This window comes from Chionomys nivalis, chromosome 4 (assembly GCF_950005125.1).
Source record: "Chionomys nivalis chromosome 4, mChiNiv1.1, whole genome shotgun sequence".
NCBI classification, from domain to species: Eukaryota; Metazoa; Chordata; class Mammalia; order Rodentia; family Cricetidae; genus Chionomys; species Chionomys nivalis.
This window is the reverse complement of record NC_080089.1, coordinates 53,510,967-53,532,216: the sequence shown is the minus strand read 5'-3', so window position 1 is coordinate 53,532,216 and position 21,250 is coordinate 53,510,967. Positions and strand designations below refer to the sequence as shown.

At 49.6% G+C, this 21,250-nt stretch overlaps 1 protein-coding gene across 1 annotated transcript in view; it reads left to right on the top strand.

Moving 5' to 3' along the window:
- The first annotated feature begins 1,077 nt into the window (after positions 1–1,077).
- Positions 1,078–21,250, top strand: part of Acsbg1 (acyl-CoA synthetase bubblegum family member 1) — a 61,295-nt gene continuing 41,122 nt past the window's right edge. Inside the window, exons 1-2 of the mRNA XM_057767602.1 lie at positions 1,078–1,333; positions 18,924–19,018. Coding sequence (XP_057623585.1) covers positions 1,080–1,333; positions 18,924–19,018 — 349 coding nt within the window. The 5' untranslated portion in view covers positions 1,078–1,079. The remainder of the gene's footprint in view (positions 1,334–18,923; positions 19,019–21,250) is intronic.

The following is a 21,250-nucleotide window of genomic DNA, read 5'->3' as shown; positions in this document are numbered from 1 at the left end:
CCTGTATACAATCTGCACTGAGTTAAACTTTATGTTTGCCAAATTAATGTCCAGCCAGAGCTTCAAAGAGGAGGCTTCTTTGGAAATGGGGTGTAAGCAGGTGTAATCGGCTAAGATGAACTCGGATAGGATTGTGATGGGCCCTGGCCTGCTGTTTGGTGCTCTTATATGGAATGAGGTATAGATAGACAGGGCAAGACAGCCCGGGGAAAGTAGAGGGGTTACAGATGCTGCGTCTCAAAGCCGAGGAAGATGAGCAGGAGCGGAGAGCTGCAGAAACTAGCACAGAAGCCAGCAGTGTTCCTGTGAGCTTTGGAGGGGGTGTGGTCCCTTCACATCTGCATTTCAGGCCCCAACTTCCTGAACTAGGAGAGAATGCATTTCTGCTGCTCTAAGCCATCTGGATTACAGGGTTTTTGTTATAGCAGCTGTAGTAATAAACAATACAGTTCACCTTATAGGAAGCTTTCTGGTATTAGGAGAAATGCCTGCTTGTGGCTGCCTGCCAACTAGCTTTTCCTCCTTTAACGAAAGGGGCAAATCCTTGCTTGTGTTTAGGTGTCCCTGAATGGCCCCATTTTGGGGTTCCCACTCATGCCTGCTTTAGTGCAGATACTTCTGTGCGCTATGAAGTAGTCCCCCCCCCCATTACCCTCCCCCAATACTGTACTCCTTGAGAGCAGGAGGGCTTTCCTGCAGCGTCCAGTACGGATCTGGAGCCAGGGGACTCCCGGCAAACCCACTTGGGTTACATTCATCTCTTGAGGCTGAGGCTTCAGAACGGGCATTGGGACTAGCAGTCATCTCCGGTTCAGGGTCTGGATTTGTGCTGGGAACACTCATTTGCTCCAAAGTGTCCCTTTAAAGACAGTGAGGAGGTTTTCTGGGGGCCTAGAAGTCCTAAGCCCATTGGCTAGACCTTCTGGAAGAACCGGGGTCGATTTGCATAAAAATGGAGTCTGGCTTCATTGAAATTCTCCTCATCTTGAGTACAGCGAAACCAGGAAGAAAAGGAAAGTTTTCGTCCTGAGCAACTTCACTGTCTAGGGACATCCTGAGCTTCTGAGAAAAGAGAGGAAATGGGGCCCTCTGGGTCAATCCAGGCACCGCCTACCCCTGCCCCATGCCCGCCCCCACTGCCCCACTCAAGGCCAACCTCTCACTGTGGGAGACCGGCGCTGAACAGCGCTGTCTTTGGTGAATGCCCACAGCGGATGCCACGCGGTCCTGAAGCAGGATACTGCTGCCTGACCAGGGACTCCAACATGCCCGACAGCAGAGATGCCCAGCAGCAAGGTGCCGTGGGGACCACCCAAAACAACTCCCAAACCAGGTGAGTCCAAGTCAGGTCTCAGCACATGGAGCTTGAGGCCCAGCCGAGTTCATTCTGTTACAGGGCCCGGGCAAGCGATTTATCTTTCTGAGCCTTGGTTTCTTTACCAGATCTCTGTGATGGAAAAGGAACGAGTTAGGGACGCTTGTCCTTTGGAATGCCATTTAATGTGTCTGTTTTTCTGGTAGCCATAGAGGCTTGATTGAGGAACTAGTTACACTGCCATTAAAAACAGTTTCAGTCAACAGGCATGTCCCTCTGTCTCTCCGGGTTGGTGGGTGAAGTGGCACATAGCATATGGGGGTCAATGACCAATAAGTTCAGGGAAGTGCTCATGATCCCAGCCCCAGCCTGCTGAATGACCTTGGCAAGTCTCTGGCCCTCTTTGTCAGTACATGACCAGTGGCTGAAGTTGTCCAAAGCCACTGATTTGGAGGAACTGCATCTATGCCCCATGAAGGAAAGAAATAGGCAGAACACAGAATAGAGGAAGACAAGGGCTCAGGCCCAGCAGTGTGCTAAGTGGCTGGATTGTATACAGGGTAGCTCAAGGCTAAGTGCCAAGGTCTGAGCCCTTGGTAGTAAGTGCAGATCCTGCAAGGATATGAGTTCCAAGAACATGGCCACTGTCCTCATAAGGGCTGTGCAGAAAGAAAGGTAGGGTGGATGGGAGGATGTGTTAATCTGTCCCTTAAGGTACTTGGAACAAATTCATCACCCACAAGCAGTACCCTCCCCCCTGTAGGGGATGCAAGTATAGGGGAACAGTTGTAGCCTTGGACATGGGCTGTTGGCACAGAAAGGCCTGGGCCCTGGAGGCTCTGGGTACGAGAGAGCAGGAGCTAGCACAGCATCCCAAGTGATGCTCATAGATGCCTGGGAAGCTCAGACCTTGAAAAATGAAGAACAGTGTCTTCTGGTTTTCAAAGTCCCCTGTCCCACTAAATGAAGGGTGAGTAGGGTCAGTAAGCCCAGTTTTTGCTGAAGTCCGTATGTCAGGTCCATATTGACAGGGACTTGGCCATCAGGGGGAAAGTTGGGCACCTGAGCTGATAGGCCTTGGGTCTGCTCCACTGATGATACTGAGGTGGTCAAACCTGGGGGCCGTCTCCAGCCTTGGCAGGGAAGGACTCTGTTATGGGAGCGAGCACAGGCTCAGGGCTTGCAGGACAGACAAGGACTCCACCGCTTTCTCACTGAGCAACTTGGGATAAGTTGTTGAACTTCTCTGATTTTTAGTGTTTCCCTCTGTGCAACTGAAGATGAACGGCCTGACTTCCCTTGACCTTGATCATGTTTGACAACGTCTTCAGGGCTGCAGGCTCACACACCACAGACACACAAACCCCAGGGCAGTGGCCAGGGCATCTCAGCAGCAGGCTGCAAAACTCATGGCTTGGGCTCTGGTCAGGCTCTACTCCTGACTTACTCTATGACTCAAGGCAAGACATACCCTCTCTGAGCCTCAGTTTTCCCATCTGTCTGGCAGGGCAGGCCAAGGTACCCCAGCAGCCTTGCAGTGTAGCTACGAGGAAAGATCATTGGTTCCTTACTGGAGTCACCAAAGCTCCATATCTGTGGCCAGGGACAGCTGCTCCTGTGGTAAGGGTGGTTCCAGAAACCTCCCATAAGTTGAGAGACCCTTGCTTCCTCTTTCCTCCCTCATACTGCAGAAGGGTTGGCTGGCAGTAGAGAAACAGGTATCAGGCAGCCAAGGGGTGCCTAGAACTGGTGTACCTCTCGAGACTGAGGCTGTAGAGTATGCCATCTACCGGAGGCTTTACTGAGCATGCCCTGAGCCATTAGGTCTCAGTCATATCAAGTCCCAGGTCTGGGAGAAACACCCCAATGGAAGGAAGTCCTTGAGAAGGGGACAACTGGCCTCAGGTTTGAAAGGCTATGGCCCCAGGGTGGTAGCAGAGGCAGTGTGTTTGTGCAGAAGTGGTCATCAGACCACCAGGCTGGGGCCAGGCTAACTCATGGTCTTAAAGAGTCTGATGTGTTCTACTTGTGATGAGCAGGCCTAGGGCAACCAGAGAGGAGGAGGAGACAGGTGGCTGCATCCCTTCATCCTTCCAAGCCAAAGCCACTGGTGGCGGTTGGCAGTCTATGGCAAGTAAGGAATGGCTCTGGTGGTGGCCACAAAGGGACTAAATGTGAGGTAGCCAGGGGAAGTGAAGCAGAAAATTGGTCGTAGGATTGCTGGCTCTGAACTGCCCACACCCACCCTGAGCGGCCTGCTACTGTCTTAGCTCTGCCTGACAGAAGCCAGGTATGGAGAGGAACACCTCCCACCCCCGAGAGCCCATGATGGAAGACAGTCCAGGATACTGCAGCAAGCTAGGCAAGAGATGCTGTCCTCACAGATAAAGCTTGCCAATGGTGGCAGGGAGGGGTCAATCTATCTCAGTAGCATGATGGCCTAAGAGGAACAACCACAGGGAAATGTTACCAAAGGCATAAGTGTCCTTGGCATTGGGAACATACAGAGCCTTCCAGTTCTGGAGATTCTCCCGACTCCCACTGCCCACTTCGCATAGTACAGAAGTGTGGCTGCTCTTTCTTTTCCTCGTGCTTTGATATTTCAATTGTTTTCCTCTGTTCTATAATATGTCCATTCATAACTCAACATTACTTATTGTCAGATCTCCAGGAATTGCACTTAACACAAGAGAATGCCATAGACTACAAAGCAAGCCTCTGCCTTAAGGAGTTTACACACCAGCCAAGAAGGCAAACATTAATAAATAATTATGCCATGAGTCATTAAACTTACAGTTTAATGATAGGTATCAAAAAGGAATTTTAAAATGTGTGAAGAAAAATGCTAGTGTGTGTGTGTGTGCATGTACGTGCATATGTGCATGTGTGCATGTGTATACGTGCATGTGTGTGCTTATGTGTGCATGTGTGTGTACATGTGTGTGTTTGTGTACATGCATGTGTGTGCATGTGTTTGTATGTGTGCGTGGGCATGTGTGTGTACATGTGTGCATCTGTTTGTGTACGTGTGTGTATGTGCATGTGTGTGCGCATATGTGTGTGCATGTGTGTGTGCCTCTGTGTGTGTGTGTGTGGCGGGGAGGGGGGCTGGTGAGATGGCTTAGCCAGAAGAGCTGCCTGCCACCAAATCTAACAATTTGAGTTCAATCCCCAGAACCCAAGAGACCAACTACTGCAAGTTACCCTCTGACCCGCACATGTACACCCCCCCAAACACACAAATATTTTTTTTAATGTAGTGAAAGAAAAGAAAGGAAAATATATCCAGGGCCAGAGAATTATACACTTCAAATGGTAAAAATGTTAACTGTTAGGCTATATTTATTTTATCATAATAAAATGTTTTTTAAAATTGGTAATTAAAAAAGAAATAGAGGTAATATAATAGAGATCTGACTTTGTCGTGGGGACTAAAGGAGTCTTTAAACCTGAGACCTGAGCTTGGCGGTGGTGGCACATGCCTTTAATCCCAGCACTAGGGAGGCAGAGGCAGGCAGCTCTCTGTAAGTTCGAGGCCATCCTGATCTACAAGAGCTAGTTCTAGGACAGCTCCAAAGCTACAGAGAAACCCTGTCTAAAAACACCAAACAAACAAACAAACAAACAAACAAAAATCTGAGACCTGAAAGGTAAGCAGAATTTCATTGGGGAAAGAGGAAAGGATGGGAAGGACCTTGGTGTTCAAGGCCAGTGGGCACAGGGCAGAGTTGGGACTATAATGGCCACAGGAAGTCAAGGTGTTGGTGTCAGAGTATCCAAAGGGCAGGACCTATCTGGAAACTCAGAGTCCCTGAGGCCAACTGGGCCTGGTCCCAGATATATGAAATCCAATCTGGGTATCTCCAGACTAGCCCACGTCAGCTCTGGGTCCTTGCAGTGCTGTCGATTGTTAGCCAGGAGCAGCAGAGGCCAAGCTGGCTCAGAGCCAAGGATTGGAACCCAAGTTAATTGCTGTGTCCCCAGGTAAACCCTTTTAAATGACATATGCCCTCCCAGGCCGATGTGTTCTTTCAGGTCATAGTCTTACCCATTCGGTTACTACACCAACACAGAATCAATTTACTTCAGTCTACTCTAACTTGAATCCCTCTGGGGAAGGAGGATTTGTTACTTAATTTCATCACCTCTGTAAAGGACAGCGGTGGAAAGAGAGAGTTCTGTTACACACCCAATCCTTCAAGAGACCCCCGTGTTGCAGAAAGGATGGAAGGACCAGACAGTGAGGCTGTGGGACTGTGGAACGCTATCCTCTAGGTATTGAGTGCTTGCCACGCTCATGAACTGGGAGGACCTGCACAGGACTGAACCCATCAACATGCAGTCATGGCTGAGGGCGGGGCCCATGGGGTCTGGCCCCTCCTCCAGGTGTTATTGGCAGTTGATGATGAGGGCGGTACCTATGGGGTCTGGCCCCTCCTCCAGGTGTTATTGGCAGCTGATGATGAGGGCGGGGCCCATGGGGTCTGGCCCCTCCTCCAGGTATTAATGGCCCTGATGATGAGAAAGGAGCCCATGGGGGGGTCTGGCCCCTCCTCCAGGCGTGATTGGCAGCTGACTGTTGTTGCAGGAGTGGGAGTCACTGTCCTTAGTGGTCCTCCACTGTCTTTAGTGGCGACATGTCCGTGTCCGTGCATGCAGCCCTGCCTAAACTCCGTGGACCACAAAACCAAATTCATGACAGTGCGGGGCTGGAGTGATGGCTCAGTGGTTAAGAGCTCATCTGTTCCTGCAGAGGTTCTAGCTCAGTTCCCTGTCCACAGCGTAACTGCAGTTTCTGGCCTCCACGGCACTGGTACGTGTGTGATCCACTCCAATGCTCACTTGATTAAAAGTAATAAACATAAACCTCTAAAGAATGATAGTGGGGGGGGGGAGCACCTGATGAGAAGAGAGACTTGGGGCAAGGAATGGGGATAAGCTAGGGTAGGTGGTGACTGTGGCCAGAATGTATTATATATATGAAATCACCAAGGAATAAATTCATTTTAAAAATTAACAAATTAAAGTAGTTAATTAAAAGAGAAGAATAGTCTCCTGGATTCCTTGTTGTGGCTCCTACAGAGGCTTGTGTGGAAGATGCTTACAGAGAGCTGGGAAACTCTAAAGGCCACGATCACAGGAGAGACATCTAGGCCTGGCTCTCCAAGCTTCCACTTGCAGAATGTCCGTCTGAAGAGTTGAGTAGGTGGATGGGGTTTTATTAATGGAGGCAAATGTTTCCTACCATGAAACATACTGACCTATAGGTGATGACTTCAGTGTGCACACCTTACGATCAACAACCCAACTGGAATATGGAAAATACTCATCATTCCAGTAAATCCTTCACGTCCACCCGTTTCTCTAGCCATTCTTGAACATCATGTGTGTAAGTCCCTTCACACAGATTGTGCCCTTCTGTGCCTGGCTCTTGTCACATTTTGTGCCTGAGAGGCCTTCCATGTCATTAAGTGTTTCTGTAGTACATTGTTTATTCTTAGATTGTCAAGCACATCTCTGCTTCCTTGTGTGGCTACCACAATGTGTTTATTCTCCATTCTGCCTAGGGTCATTTGGGTTCTTGTTTTATTTGATGTATGTCACACTACCATCAACAATATCTTGAACTGCTGTAACCTCCTTCAGAACATATGTGATTGTATTTCGAGTTCTCTTGGTAACGCAAGATATTCTCTCTGTCCTGATCTCCTTAATCATATCCATACCCCACCTACCAAAAGTAAAGTAAAAGTAAAGCCATATTCACAAATTTCCAGTGATAAGGATGTGTGTTATTATATGGCATTGGCTGGAGACCTTAGGTCTTTGCCAATGGCCCTCTCTGTGAGCTACTTGAGTGTCCTCACAACGTGGTGGTGGGTCAGCAGGGCTACTAGGGATGTTTGAGAGTCATGGCTCACATGTCTGGAGCCTGTACTGGGGACACTCAGTATGCCAAGTGTTCTAGGACTCTACAGGATATATCTATTTCTGTGTGTCTTCCCTGAATGATGTCATCAACATGCCTTCGAGGTAGGTAGATTTCTGACATGATGGGTCAGGGATCCACAATCACCTACTTTGAGAGTCAGGTGGAGACTTTGCTTTTTCTGACCCAGCCTTGGAAGCTAGGCACTTCCCTACAATGTTAGGAGCCAGGCATTGGGCTAGCACTTATTAAGGGGTGTGGGTGGGATTAATCAGACTTCACCAGCTGATGGAAGCGGTGTTGAGAATGTGCAGGATGGCCAAGCATGGTGACACGTGCTCATACTTCCAGCACTCAGGAGGATGAGGCGTGAGGATTGTGAGTTCAAGCCAGGCTGGGCTACACAGGGAGACCCAATCTCGAAAAAGAATTTGCAAACATGATTTCAACCTATTACAGCAGTTTTTGTAAGAAATACTTCCATCTTTCATTTGCAGAAAAAAATGCCATTATTTTACCTTCCTTTTAAAGGTGAAGAAAATTCTGGCTTGCATCCAAGGATTTGCTATAGCCATACTGACATCTATCTCTGATCTTTATGGCTTCCATGGCAAGTGGCCAGTCACTTCTGCCTTCTTCCTTTTGTTAGTGCGTCCTCCTCCTCAACCCTCCATTTCTTTTAAAATATTGTCTTTGCCTGCACCCATCAGCATTCCGATGCCTTTAATCTGAGGAAACCGCTGGTTTGTCTGCTGAGACATCCTGTTGAAACAACCTGACGTACAGCCTATTGTGAGAGATCTCTTAGCAGTTGTGTTTTCCTGGCTCGCTCATCATGTAGCGTGTATTATTGTCTCCTTCTGTCTGTGTGTTTGTGCGTGAGGGGGGCTGAGACAGGGTCTCACTGTGCCACCCAGGCTGGCTTTGAGCTCAAAGCAATTCTCTAACCACAGCCTCCCAAGTGTCAGATTAAAGGTGTGGTAGCTTTTCATTTCTTTTATGCCTAATTAATAATTCTTTATATGTCACAACTTGCTTACCCCTCATCCATTGATGGGCACGTGGGTGTTATATTCGTCAGGCTGTGAATATCCATGTTCAATTTTGGTGTCAACATCTATTTTCATTTCTCCTGGGTATATGCCTATGAGGGAGTTGTTAGGTCATATGAAATCATTTCATAACCTTTTAAAATTTTATTTTCCTGTTTGAGACAGGGTGTCATTATGTACCCTTGGCTAGCCTAGAACTTTCTATGTAGACTAAGCTATTCTCAAATTCAGAGATCTGCCTGCCTCAGTCTTCCAGATTTGGGGGTTAAAGGAGTGCACCCCATACCCAGCTCAACAGATAATCTTCGAGAAGCTAGAAGAAACTATCCTCTGAGCAGTTGCAAGGGCTCCAGCGTTTCCATACCATTGCCAACTTCCTTAACTTTGGGGATTGCCACAACCCTGGCAGGTGTAAGCTGTTACTTCATATGGTTTTTATTTGTGTGTCCCGATGACTGAGATGTTGAGTAACCGCTAAAGAACCTATTGTCTTCTTCAGAGAGATGTCTTTTCAATTCCCCTTTGTCAATATTGTCCATTATTGAGTGATAAGTGTTCGTTTACATATTCTAAACACAACTCTCTTTACCACCATCTGATTTAGAAGTAGTTCCTCTAACTTTCTGGGTTAACTTTTCAGGTTCTTGATTGTGTCCCCTGAAGTTCAGATATAGTTCTAATTTTGCTCACAACCAACTTACCTTTTCTTTCATTGTTTATATCTTCAGTGCCGTGTGTGAGAAATCTTTGCCTATGTCACAGTTATAAGATTTACTTCTTCCAGTGTTTTTACAGACTTAGCTTTTCATTAAGTAATTGAATTCACATTGAATTAGGTCAAATAATGTATATTAGTTTGCTTCCTTTTGAACTTCTGTTTTGTGGCTGGCAGGGGAAGAGCTTTGCCTCCATCTTCCTCAGCCACCTCAGCTTACTGGAAAGAACTTGGTTCGCTGCGGACTTACAAGAAACTGGAACTCGTTTCTGAGTTTTACTCCCCTACACTTGTCAATGTGTCCACAAAACAGTGAGGCACCAGCACAAGGGGAGACCCCTCTACATGGGCCCACACAAGCATGTACCCACAAATATCCCAGCACATACATACAGACACCCAGCGATCAGCACAAAATGTATACACATCATACATATATCCAGACAGACTGACTGACGGACAGACAGAAAGACAGACAGACAGAAATGCACACAATAAATGGTGACTACTTTTTTCCCTCTTTAATTCTCCAGCTTGTCTTAATAACTGCTACAAAGCCCTGGTATCTTCACTTCTATATCTGTGTCAGACCAGGGGTTGTTTCTGTCCCTGTCCTTCCCCCTTGATTGTGCATATTTTCAGATGTCTAGTCTTTCTTGGCTGAATGGTCAATTTTATGATGTTAGAAGGATTAAGACTATGTTAGCTTGAAGACTCTACAAATGCAAACACAATAAGCCCGTTCCTTAGCCACCCTGTCTGCTGTTCTGGGTCAGTTGTTTCTAGGAAATCCCATGTTACTAAGACATAGAATGGAACTGGAGGCTTCGTGGAGTTGATGCCAGGGTATATAGCTCAGGGCAGAGATTACCCAGCATGCACAAGTGAATTATTCAGCTTTATTCTATTCCCAACACCAGAAAACAAAATAAAAATAAAAACAAAAACGTGAACTCTGGAGTCAGCTCAACTGGGTCCCAGATGACCCCATCACTAGCTGCATGACTCTCAGGGATTTACTTCCTTGTAGTAGGAGCAGCAGGCTGCATTCCTGCCGCCTGGCTCCCGGCTGCCTGGCTAGCTTATGCCCCGAAATAACAACACACAAATTGTATTCATTTAAACACTGCCTGGCCCATTAGCTCCAGTTTCTCAATGGCTAATTCTTACATCTTGATTACCCATTTCTATTAATGTGTGTAGCACCCCAAGGTGCGCTTACTGGGAAGATTCTAGCCTACGTCCATCCTGGGTCGGAGCTTCATCGCATCTGCCCTGGGAAGCAGCTGCATGGCATCTAAGCTCACTTCCTCTTCCTCCCAGCATTCTGTTCTGTTTACTCCACCCACCTAAAGACTGACCTATCAAATGGGCCAAGGCAGTTTCTTTATTAGCCAATGACCTTCCTCCATCACTTCCTCTTATTGTACTTCCATTTCCTCATAAGATGGGGCCACATTCGGTCAAGACAGCAAAATGAGCAAGTCCTGTAAAGTAGCTGGAACATTATCTGGCATCTTCCAGATTCCCTTCTGCTGCTGTGACACTCCAACCACCCCACAGCAGAGCCCCTTGCCAGCCAAGGCCCAAGAAGTACAGACTGTGGTCGTGTGTCACGTCTCTCTTCTTTGGCCGGTGTGTCCCCAGAGCAGCACTGTCATTGGCACACACCTGGGTGGCCTGGTGGAAGTCTTCTCTGCACAGTGAGGATCTAGGGCTGAAGGACCAAGCAGTGTGTTTCTCTCCTCTCATATCCCTGGGAGAGAAGCAGAGACTCCTCTTTGACCAGAGCTGGGATTTACAACCTACCTATCTACTCCAGTCCTATTCTGTAGCTGGGGCAGCCAAGGCCCCAAGGGGAAAAAGAACACAGTCAGAAACATGCCTGCAGCACTTCAAATAAAAATGGCAGTCAGTGGTTTTCAAGCCATTTTTGGGCTAGAACTCTGTCAACTTTGAGCTTCACACTGCCTCCCCTGTGATCATCAGACCTACCAGTTGTATCCTTGATGCCACGTAAGAGGTGGTTCAGGGCTGAGGCATTTGCAGCCATGCCTGAAAACCTAAGTTTGATCCCTTGAGTCCACATAGTAGAACAAGAGAACCAACCCCTGCAAATGTTCAAACAACCCGTTCAGCCTGTTTTCTGACCTCTACACACAAATAAATAAATAAATAAACAAATAAATAAAATTGGGAGTTGAGGAAAAAAGAAGGTGGCTTCATTAGGATTTCAGAACTTGAATTCTGACCTTTCTTATCGTCCACAACACTTGTCAAAGCCCTGATATTTGATGCACAGTTGGGATGGGGACAGAATATGCTGAGATGTCCCATTCCCTACTGGCCTTCTTGTCCCTACCCTGTCCCACTCCAATCACCTGGAGGGCCCAGCACTTCCAGGATATCTGGCTGACTAAGGACATGTGCTCTGAGCCCACCTCTCTGAAGTCTATGTCTGAGTGTGTTTCTTCATCTGTAAGATTCCGACAGCAGCAGTATTTCGCTGAGCTGTTGTGAGGATGGACGTTTCCACACAGACGGGAAACATGGAAAGCATTGCACCACATCCAGTATGTACCTGTACAGGAAAGTCAAGAGCATGTACCATTCTTATTCCTGTATATTTTCCCCTGCACTCTCAGGCATGGGATCCTGGCAACATGCAAACGCGTAGCCTTATCTCTTTAGAATGGCAGACTTCTAGCGCAGGCCCTTGATTGTCAAACACAGTCTTGAAACTGGGAGGTCCTTTATCTGTGACATCTCAGAATATGGAGTACCAGAGAAGAGCCAGGAGTTTTCTGAAGTCACACATTCAAGGCAAAAATTCAAAGATTAGTGTCCAGAGAACTCTGCCTTGGGCTTGACCAATTTGCTAGCCAACTCCTTTGAGAGACTGTCATAGAACTTGATGATTGGTATATTTATTTCCTTATGCGGACAATGGGATTTGGTTTGCCAAGGTTGAACACTCAGTCTAGGTACTGCCAGCTGGGTTAAGAGTAAACTGGCTAGATGGCTGCCCCACCCATCAAGATGGGAGCCAAGACTTAGGGAGGAGGAATTGTTGTGGGTGAGGTCCCTCAGTAAACAACACACTCCTGTTGGGATTCAGTCAGTCAAGGGCCCCACGATCTCTGCTCCAATCTGTTCCTTCTGGGGGCTCTGAGCATATGCTAGATCATGAATACCTTACCCTAATGCTTTTCTAGAGACTTCATATACCCGGCAGATCTTTACTTTGGCCCAAGGCCCCACCCATGAACTGGGAGCTAAGACCAGATGGTCCACAGTCTATATCTATTACCCATAGTAGCTTCCCCTGCCCTATCCCCATGGCTTCACATGAAATAATCTTACCTTTGCCCTCCTCAACGGTCTCGGCACTGATGATGCCCCTCACCAACCAGTAGCCTTGAATACATGCATGCCCACCCCATGTGCCACCTGACACAGAAGGCATCAAATCAACTCTGGGGTAGGAAGAAGGACACCCTCCCCCACCCCCCCGCAGAAGCTATCAATCACTGGGACAGGGAGAGATTATTTCCAACTCTGGGAGTAAGGACTGAGTTCACATTTCAGTTTCCTAGCGATTGCTAACCCTCAAATGCTAACTGAATGCCTGGACTAGCTAGCCAGCTCCAGGAAGAAGTGTGACAGGAGGGGGTCCCTCTCGGAGTTCTTGGAGGAGCAGGGCTCAGGAGGAGGAGGCCTGCTGATGGGTTTTTCAAAGAATTGGAAAGGGGCTTACATATTTCCCAAGTCCCTGAACCTCATCAATTTGGAAACTATATCCAGCCATCCAGAGAGGCTGGATACTTAGGGGTGAGGCTACCTTTGCCTTCAAGTGTAGATGTTACCACCCCTCCCCCTCCGCCAGTACGACCACCTCTTCCCTTCCCAGTGCCGATCCCAAGCATGAAGCCGCTACTCAGCCAGCACTGGGGAGAAGAGGGGAACTCTCTCATCACCTCTCCTGGTGGGAGGAAAGTCTGAAAGCCTTTCATATGACTGGGCCTGGATTTCTGGGGTCACACAGCTTCTCAAATAGGAAGAGTGCTTCTGATTGCAGAAGCCAATAGATGGAATGAGCAGTGGATTTCTAGAAGGTTCTTTTTTCGAGACAGGGTTTCTCTGTAGCTTTGAGGCCTCTTCTGAAACTAGCTCTTGTAGACCAGGCTGGCCTCGCAGTCACAGAGATCCACCTGCCTCTGCCCCCCAAGTGCTGGGATTAATGGCGTGCGCCACCTCTGCCCGGCTAGAAGACTCTCAAAATGGCTCATCACCAGGTTTCAGAGTGAAGGGTGAAATGGCCTGGGTGTCCCAGGGTGGAGCAGTGGGCAGGGGCCACTTGGGAAAGAAGCTGCTCAGGAGAAGATGGGGTGCTGGTAGCTCTCTGTCACCCAAGTCAGTAGAGGACCTCCCAACAAGCCCCTGTCCCCATTGCTGTCTCTGTGCCCTGCATGTGAGTTAAACTAGGATTTGAAATCTCCCCTCATGCTGGCTGGGGTGCCTCTAGCCTCTCGTCTCGGCCTGGGAACAGTTTGGGGTTTGGAGTTTAGCTCCCAGGGGATAATTAAAGATGAAGATATGGGTGAATTTCTCAAAAGGGACAAGAAACAGAGAAATCTAAGAACCCGGAAGGAGAGGTGGGCAGAGGTTCTCCTAGTTTTAGAGGGTACTAAAGAAGCCATGGCAGCTGCAAACTCACTAGTGTTGTGGGGAGTGGGGTGGAGGGTGGCTTTAGAAACCCGAGGCAAGGTCCGTGGATGAGGGTTGTCTGAGATAGGTTGGATGGAATGGTTGAATTTGTGTTGCAATGCCAGATAAACCTGTGTCCTGGCATCCTGGCTACAGAGCCAGATGTGGAGAGCCAGTTTAAACACGCTGGCTCTGCCTCTTGCTGGCTGTGTAATGTGGAGCAAGTCTAGCACTCTCTGGGCCCCCATTCGCTCATCTGGAAAATGGGGATATTAATAACATTGACATTACAAGGTGGGACAGTGGATACAGGAAGCCCAGCCCAGCCCAGCCCATCTGACAAGGTATGTGTACTTAGAAACCATAAAAATGGACCCCCACAAAACCAAACTGAACAAACAAGTCAATCTTCTGGCCCAGCCCCAGAGGCCCCCAGGGTGGGCTCTGCCATGGCCCGGTAGTAGGAGTAATTTCTCCAAGGCTGTTAGGGATCGCAGTCAACAAGCCGTCTCTAGTACTGCACTGGCAAGTCCCTGTCCTGCTTCCCACCCCGCTTATGTAAGAGCCATAACCTGGGTCCTATGCCATGTAGGTCAGAGGTACCTGGGGCCACACCTTGCCAGGAGCCCCAAGGCGGGCTGGGGCGGGTCCCCACTCATGCCCAGCCCTTGTGGCTCATCACCCGGAACCTGGGCCACTGCGGCAGTCAGTTCTCAGATTCATCATGCCATAGCTGCAGGAGCAGGGGGTGTTTAGCCCTGAGCCTGCTGCCACAAAGAAAAGGAAGGTGAGCGGGGAGTTTGGGGCCGAGCTTGCTAGGCAAGTCCTCTGCTGTGACTATTCTGTGGGGGTCTTGGGAAGGTGGGAGTAAGGACTGGAGAGAACTGTCAGAGGTTTCATCTTTGAAACAAGGCAGTCCATATAGACCAAAGGGAAGCTGGGACGTGAGGTCTGGTGTACAGGGTGGCAAAGTGTGGACTTGGCCTTCTTTAGGGAGCCCCAACATGTCTTTGGGGTTTTTAAGGTGCAGGGTGGTGCTGAGGTAACAGGTCCATTGAGAACTTTCTCAGGATGTCTGGAAGTTGGTTTTCCCCTTGTCTCTGAGCAGAGACGAACATTTCAAGTGCCAGAAACTTGGGCAGTGGGCAGAGTCTTTGCAAAGTAGGAGTCCTGGAAATCTGATAGATTGGCTCTTGCAGGTGAGCAATTGGCTCTAGGGAATATTGAGCCCAGAGCCTCAAGGAAGCCACCAACTGTGAGCTTGTGTTGTTCCCAGACTGAAGGGATGTGTGGGTTTAGAAGGCAGTAAACTACAGTCAGGTGCCCAGCCCCAGGAGTGGTGAGTCATGCCTCAAAGAAGGACAACTGCCCCTGCCCTGCTAGGCCTGGGCAGTGACTCACACTGTGTCTCTGTTGCAGGGCGGTCGAGCTGGGCCTCTCTGGGGCTGCGGTGGCTTTCCCCAGGGGACGCTGTGACACGCCCTCTGAGGTTCTCGCTCTCTCCCTGGTGAGCTCGAGGGGTGCAGCCACCCCACAGGGACCATGCCAGAGGTGCTGCTTCTCAGGTCTGCCAGCTCCATCCTGAGGACTGTGTAAGGAACCAGGGTCCCACCATCCTCCTGCCTCCTGCCTGTCACCATCTCCCATGGGGGAGTACTTAGCACAGTACCTGAGTCCTGGACCTGGGTTTAAGACTTGTCACCCTGTTCATTCCCCCCGCTTGCTGTCCCCAGAGGTGGAGGCAGATGATTCTGCACTGAGCGCTTTTTCTACATCATCTTCCCACAGTAGCATAGGATATGGGTTAGAAAACAGCTCAGAGACACACGGTGATTTGACCAGAGCATATCGCTTGAGACGTTAGTTGAACCCTAACAGAGGGGCAGACTCCATGCTAGGCTGTTTCAAGAGAACATTGATTTGACAGCAATTGCGTTACTGCTCAGGGCTAACTGGGAAGATTGGATGATAAGAATATATAGGAAATGGATCGTTGTGAGGGAGTCACACGGGAAGCAGGGGCTCACCTTAATTTATGTGTCACGCCGTGATGATATGATAGGTATATCCAACCAACATTTGCCGGGCTTCGACAATGATTACTCATGGCTGGAGAACAGAGTTGAAATGGGGATAACCCTTACTTTCCAGGAACTTCCTGTGTGTGATCCTCAAAGACCAAGCTGGAGGGTATTGCGGGAATCTAGGAGGGCTTCCTGGAGGAAGAGTTAAGGCGGCTAGGGAGGCTCTGCAGTCTGCTGGCAAGCCTGGGTGACTAGATGAGGGGGAATGATGGTTAGGAGAGAGCCAGTGAGCAGGCCCTGCTGCACGCCTCTGTCCGCATCTCGTGGAGTTGCTCAAACAATACCTTGGTCTTCTTGTTCCCTGCATACCTGGGGAGGTGGCAGAAAACACCGAGTTTCGTTGGCTTGCGTCTGTGAGAAGCAAACAGCAGGCTTATATGAGAAGAACTCTAGGCGAAAGGGAACCAGCCTCCCGCCATCTTGGAATTCCTCCTCCTCAGAATTCAAAACACAGACAGAAGCAAGTCAGCTCAGGCCCTCCTCCCACCTCCCTGTCATTTTATTACTTGAGGTGATTTCCTCCTGGAAACCTGCCAGCTTCCAGAGCACTCATTCAAGAGGAGTCTAATTTTCCAGAATGACAGGTATAAAACACTGATCGCCGTCAACAGGCGTGTTACTAGCTGTGTTGTCCTCACCTGCCGGGATCACTCACTGGTCCCCTGTCCTTCTGGGAAGAACAGAGAGCTGCCATATTTCCCCCTTAGCGCTGGGGATCGAACGTGGGGCCTCACGCTCACTAGGTGAGTGTTCCACCACCCAGGGCTTCCCAGGGCTTTTGGAGAGGAACATGAGCCATTTCGTCCCGAGGTCTCTCTCCTGACAAAAACCTATAGTGTGGGTTCACTCAGACCTCTTCTTTCCTATCCTGCTATAAAAATGATGCCTTGCTAGGCGCCAACATTGACAGTGGCAAAAATGGGTGCAGGAAAGGGTTAAAAACAGGCAAGCTGTGTGAGGTGGTCCCGTGCTGGTCATTTGTGTGGGTGACTCTGGCCCACATGCAGTTGAACCCTCTTCTGCCACTAGCTAGAGCCCTGAGTGAGCAGGAAGGACGTTAAACACATTCGACCTCAGTTGATAGACAGTCCCTCCAAGGCCCTTGCAAGGGGAGATCAGCTCTGTTTGTAAGGACAACTCCTTTTTGACTTTTTTTCTTAACCTAGGTACCCCAAATTCTGTAAGCCCAGGACATGAGGGTTGAATTTGACCCTCTGTGGGCCAACTGCAAGGGTAAGTGAGGTGTCCCCTTCCACCAGGTCCTGGTGGAAGAACAGGGCCCACCTGAAGGGCGGGAAGAAGACTAGGATCACAGAGACGTCTTCTCCCCCTCCCCCACTCCGGGTGCTGGAGCTCAGGAAAGGCCTGTTCAGGGAAGACCGGCTTCCCGCACTCTCTAACCAGAAGGCTCTCGTCAGAATAAGTAACTTAGCCGGGTGGCTGTCTTTTTATTTCCTGTGTTTAGCTTTGGGGAAGCCAGAACCAGTTCGCCCAAATTTAATTAGGAGTGGAAGAGCACCGTACCTTTGATGGTGGGGACTTACAAACAGACCTGTTTAGAGGAGGCTGCTGAGCTAGATGGTGGGCGATTACAGGCTGATTTTGTAGTGGCTTTCCAGTCAGTGATTTTAAAGGGTTTGGCCTTGTTGTCCAGGCCCCACCTCACTAAGGGAACTCACAGGCTTGTTTGGTAACATTACTGTCTTCATCCCCAAATGAGGCAGCTTCCACCCAGCAGCCCTAGAAAACAGTGCTGTAACAGCTGCCCCAAAGTCAGTAAATCCAGAATGCTCAGAAAGCTCGGCTTTGTCATCCTTTCCGTCCTCTCCGGAGCAGGTCACCATAGCAACAGGGAAGATGCCCCAGCCCTATGGACCATGCCTTTCTCACAGTGTTCCCAAGAAGGAGCCAATTCAGTCCTCCCCTTCTGTGCCAGGTCATCATAGCAACAGAAGGGATGATCCAGCCCTGTGGACCATGCCTTACTCATAATGTGCTCATATAAAGGACCCACTCAGCCCTCCCCTTCTGTGCCAGGTCGTCATAGCAACAGAAGGGATGCTCCAGTCCTGTGGACCATGCCTTAGTCACAGTGTGCACATATAAAAGACCATCTCAGTCCTCTCCTTCCCCTTCTAATCCTTCTCCTTTCATAACTTTCTGTGTCTTTTGCTTTAACACATATCTCAGGTTCTTAAGCAGACTGCTACCAGGTGGGCCTGGGTGTGTTCGAAAACTTAGTTTGAACCTGCAGTACCAGCAAGGAATAAGGCCGAATGTACAAAGCAGGTAATTGACCTGGCTTCCTGGGAACTGGGCAGGGATGGGGGTAACCCCACCCTGACAAACAAATGGGACTCCCTGGAGCCAGGGTCATACCCTTAAGGCATCTGTGACCAGCCATACTGGTTACCCACTATACAATTCCAGTAGGTTCTGTTTACATAGCTATGACGGTGTTGTATTCCTGCTGTTGTACAGTCTTGCAGCCCTGTATAGTCCTGAGGGGTGTGTATTGAAATCCCTCTGCTTGTCCACCCAGGAAGGGGAAGTGTAACCAGGTAAACTCTGGGAAGGACTGGTGCTGAGGGACAGCGAGGCTGAGGTGATAACAGAAATCCAGGAGCCAGCCTGTCCCGACCGATAGAAGAGACCCTTGCTCAGGGCCACGTAGCCTGGAAGGCCAGGAAGAGCTAGGACAGGCACAGCCCCAGCTCTCCCTGGCCCCTGTCCTCTCCATGGGGCTGTCAAGATTGCAGGCAGACACCATGTAAGAGGGAGCCCCTTAGGATTCCAAGAGTTCTAGGAACATCCCCAGCTCCACTCCGAGCCTCTCAGCGAGCCCCAGGACTAGTAGGAGCGAAGAGAGATGGGGCAGAGGCTTCCCCCAAACCTTCAAGCCTATACTCTCTTAGAATGAAGGCTCAGAGTCCAACCCTTTTCCTGTCTGGATGGAGACACTGAGACTCATGGGGAGATATGATCTTGCACGGTGACACACAACGAATCAGGAGATAGCAAGACTTGATTTCTCCTACAGAGGGAAAGGGAAGGGACTGGAGGAAGTGAGGTAGGACACAAAATGTTCTAACCTATGTTACCCATCTCCCCCACTCCCCAGCTCCTTAATTGATGGGCGAACGCTCCCCAAAGAGTCCTCAACTCATGGCCTTGAGTTCTCAGCTCCAGAGAAGGCCTCACCGTCAGATGCCGCAGGTGAGCTCGTGTAATGGGGTGTTCCTGGAGGGAGTCGTGGGGACTGCTGGGAGCCACAGAGCAGAACTCGGGGAGAATCCATGGAAATCTTGTTATGTCCACATTTCGGGGACCCCATCTAACTCTTAACTCACGGTTGCCACATGGCCATCAGGGCCAGGCATGATGGAAGATCACAGGGGGCTGATTCCTTCTCCCTAAGGTTGGGAAGAAGGGGCAACAATGGGAAGACCCTAGCAGGTAGGGCCTGCAGGCTTAGGCTGCCAATGGACAGGAAGGGGGCCAGCCAGATAAACAACACCTTTGGGAGTTTGTACTTAGTTAACTGGAGCATGGGGCAAGCAGACGGGTGCAAGCTAGCACAGTTTGTTTTGGAAGCTGGGTCGTCACATGCTCCCTCGGTGACCTTCCCCTCAGATAAGCAGGCCTCAAGGAAGGCAGTTATCATTCACCCTGAAAACTTATCTGGATGATAATTGTATCATTACAACACTTGTTCACTTTTATGCACAGAACAAGATTGTAACAGAAGCAGCTTTTCAAAATAAAAAGAGAAACAAGAGGCACCCCACTCAGGGGTTCCCAGCTTCCCACTCGCTATGTTGTCCTTGAGTTTTAACTGTCCCTGGCCTGGGTCACCTTTCAGGACTGAGCATTGGGTTGCTGGTCTTCCCAGGAGGAAGTCTGCTAGCTGTAGGCTCCTCCAGTAGGCAGGCAGACAGTCTGGTGGTCATCCAAGTGGGAGATGGCTGGCGTCGAAGGCGAGTTGCTATCAGTGGCTGTGTCTGAAGCGGCGGTGTATTTTGTTGTATGGCCTTCCCTTTGGGTATGCCTAAGTTTTCCTTGTGGTTAAATTGTCTACAAGTCTGGGAGTGTGGCTGGCAGTGTGTGCAATGAGGCAAGGTGGGGAAGAAGGGGCCATTTCTAAGTCCCTGAGCCACAGAGTGATGGTAGAACCGGGGACTAGAGAAAGAGGAGGAGGCCTGTGACCTCTGTCCCAAATCCTCTCTCCTCAATTACATATTGCTGGGGTCCCAGAGTGGCTAAAAGACAACAACAAGCTCCAGGCTTCTCTGCTGTGCCACAGTATTGTCCCAGGCTAGAGAGAATTCACTACCCATTTTCAGCAGGGAAACTGAGGCAGAAAGTATTTCTTTTAGGCATAATAACACATGCCTGTGGTCTCAACACTTAGGATGAACCTGGGTAATTGTTGTCTGTCTAATCCCAGCCAGCCATGTCTCTCTAATAAATATAAAATATCCAAAAACAACAATCAAAGAAGTATAATGCAGAGAGGCCCTGAACCAGAATTCTGGACATTCCAGTCCCATCACTGGCTTGCTGCTGCCACTTGACAGGCTGCCCCTGGTGGCCTTGGCAAGAGTGTCACCTCAGGGCTGAGAGTGTCTTCTGTGGGTCTTTAACATACCCTCCCGTCAGAGGTAAAGAAGGAGCCAGGCCAGTCCCTGGTTTCAGAGAGTAGTTTGCTAGGCTCCAGAGAGGCATAAGCAGAGCCAACACGAGGCCCAGGCAGGCTTCACTGCCATGCTCCTAAGAGCCCAGGCACCTCACTGATCTGTCGGGTTCCCAGGGCAGTGTCCTACTCCCACTTCCCCCGGCACAGTATCCTCTCCCTGCATGAACCCAGCTTGCTTGTGCAGATGTTTAATTGCTTCCTGAGGCAATTGAAGGGCAGATGCCAGACCCAGTGGCTTAGGCCAGGGAAGCCCGAGGGTTCAGAGGTCCTGGGAGTGGGTGGTCGCATTGGCATTCCTGGCAGCTGAAAGAGAGGAAGGGAGCTGATATGAGTGAGCTCAGAGGGACACCTGGCTTCTTTGAGAGGTGTGAATGACGCTAGCCTGTGGGCCTCTCAGCTGCTTTAGCAGCTGCAGGCACAGGAAAAAGCAGGTCTGAACAAGCTGGGTATGGAATCCCAGGAAGGTGACATCTACAGTGCTACCTGAGCAGCTGGGGACAGGCGGGATGCAGAGAGAACACTGCAGTTAATGTAGGGTGGGGTTACAGGGTGCTGGGACTGTGGGCATCTGTCAGACGTAGGCCAACTGGCCCTGTGTAGACTCTCGACCTTGCCTTGTGTTCTGGGCTCTGGAGATGGTGAAGTTGATGAGCTTGCTTCCTGCCCTCCATAAACTCCCAGCCCGGATGCAGACAAACTCTGAGGCACAGCATGGACAGAAAAAGGCAGGCCTGCTCCTGGAGGGCGGGGAC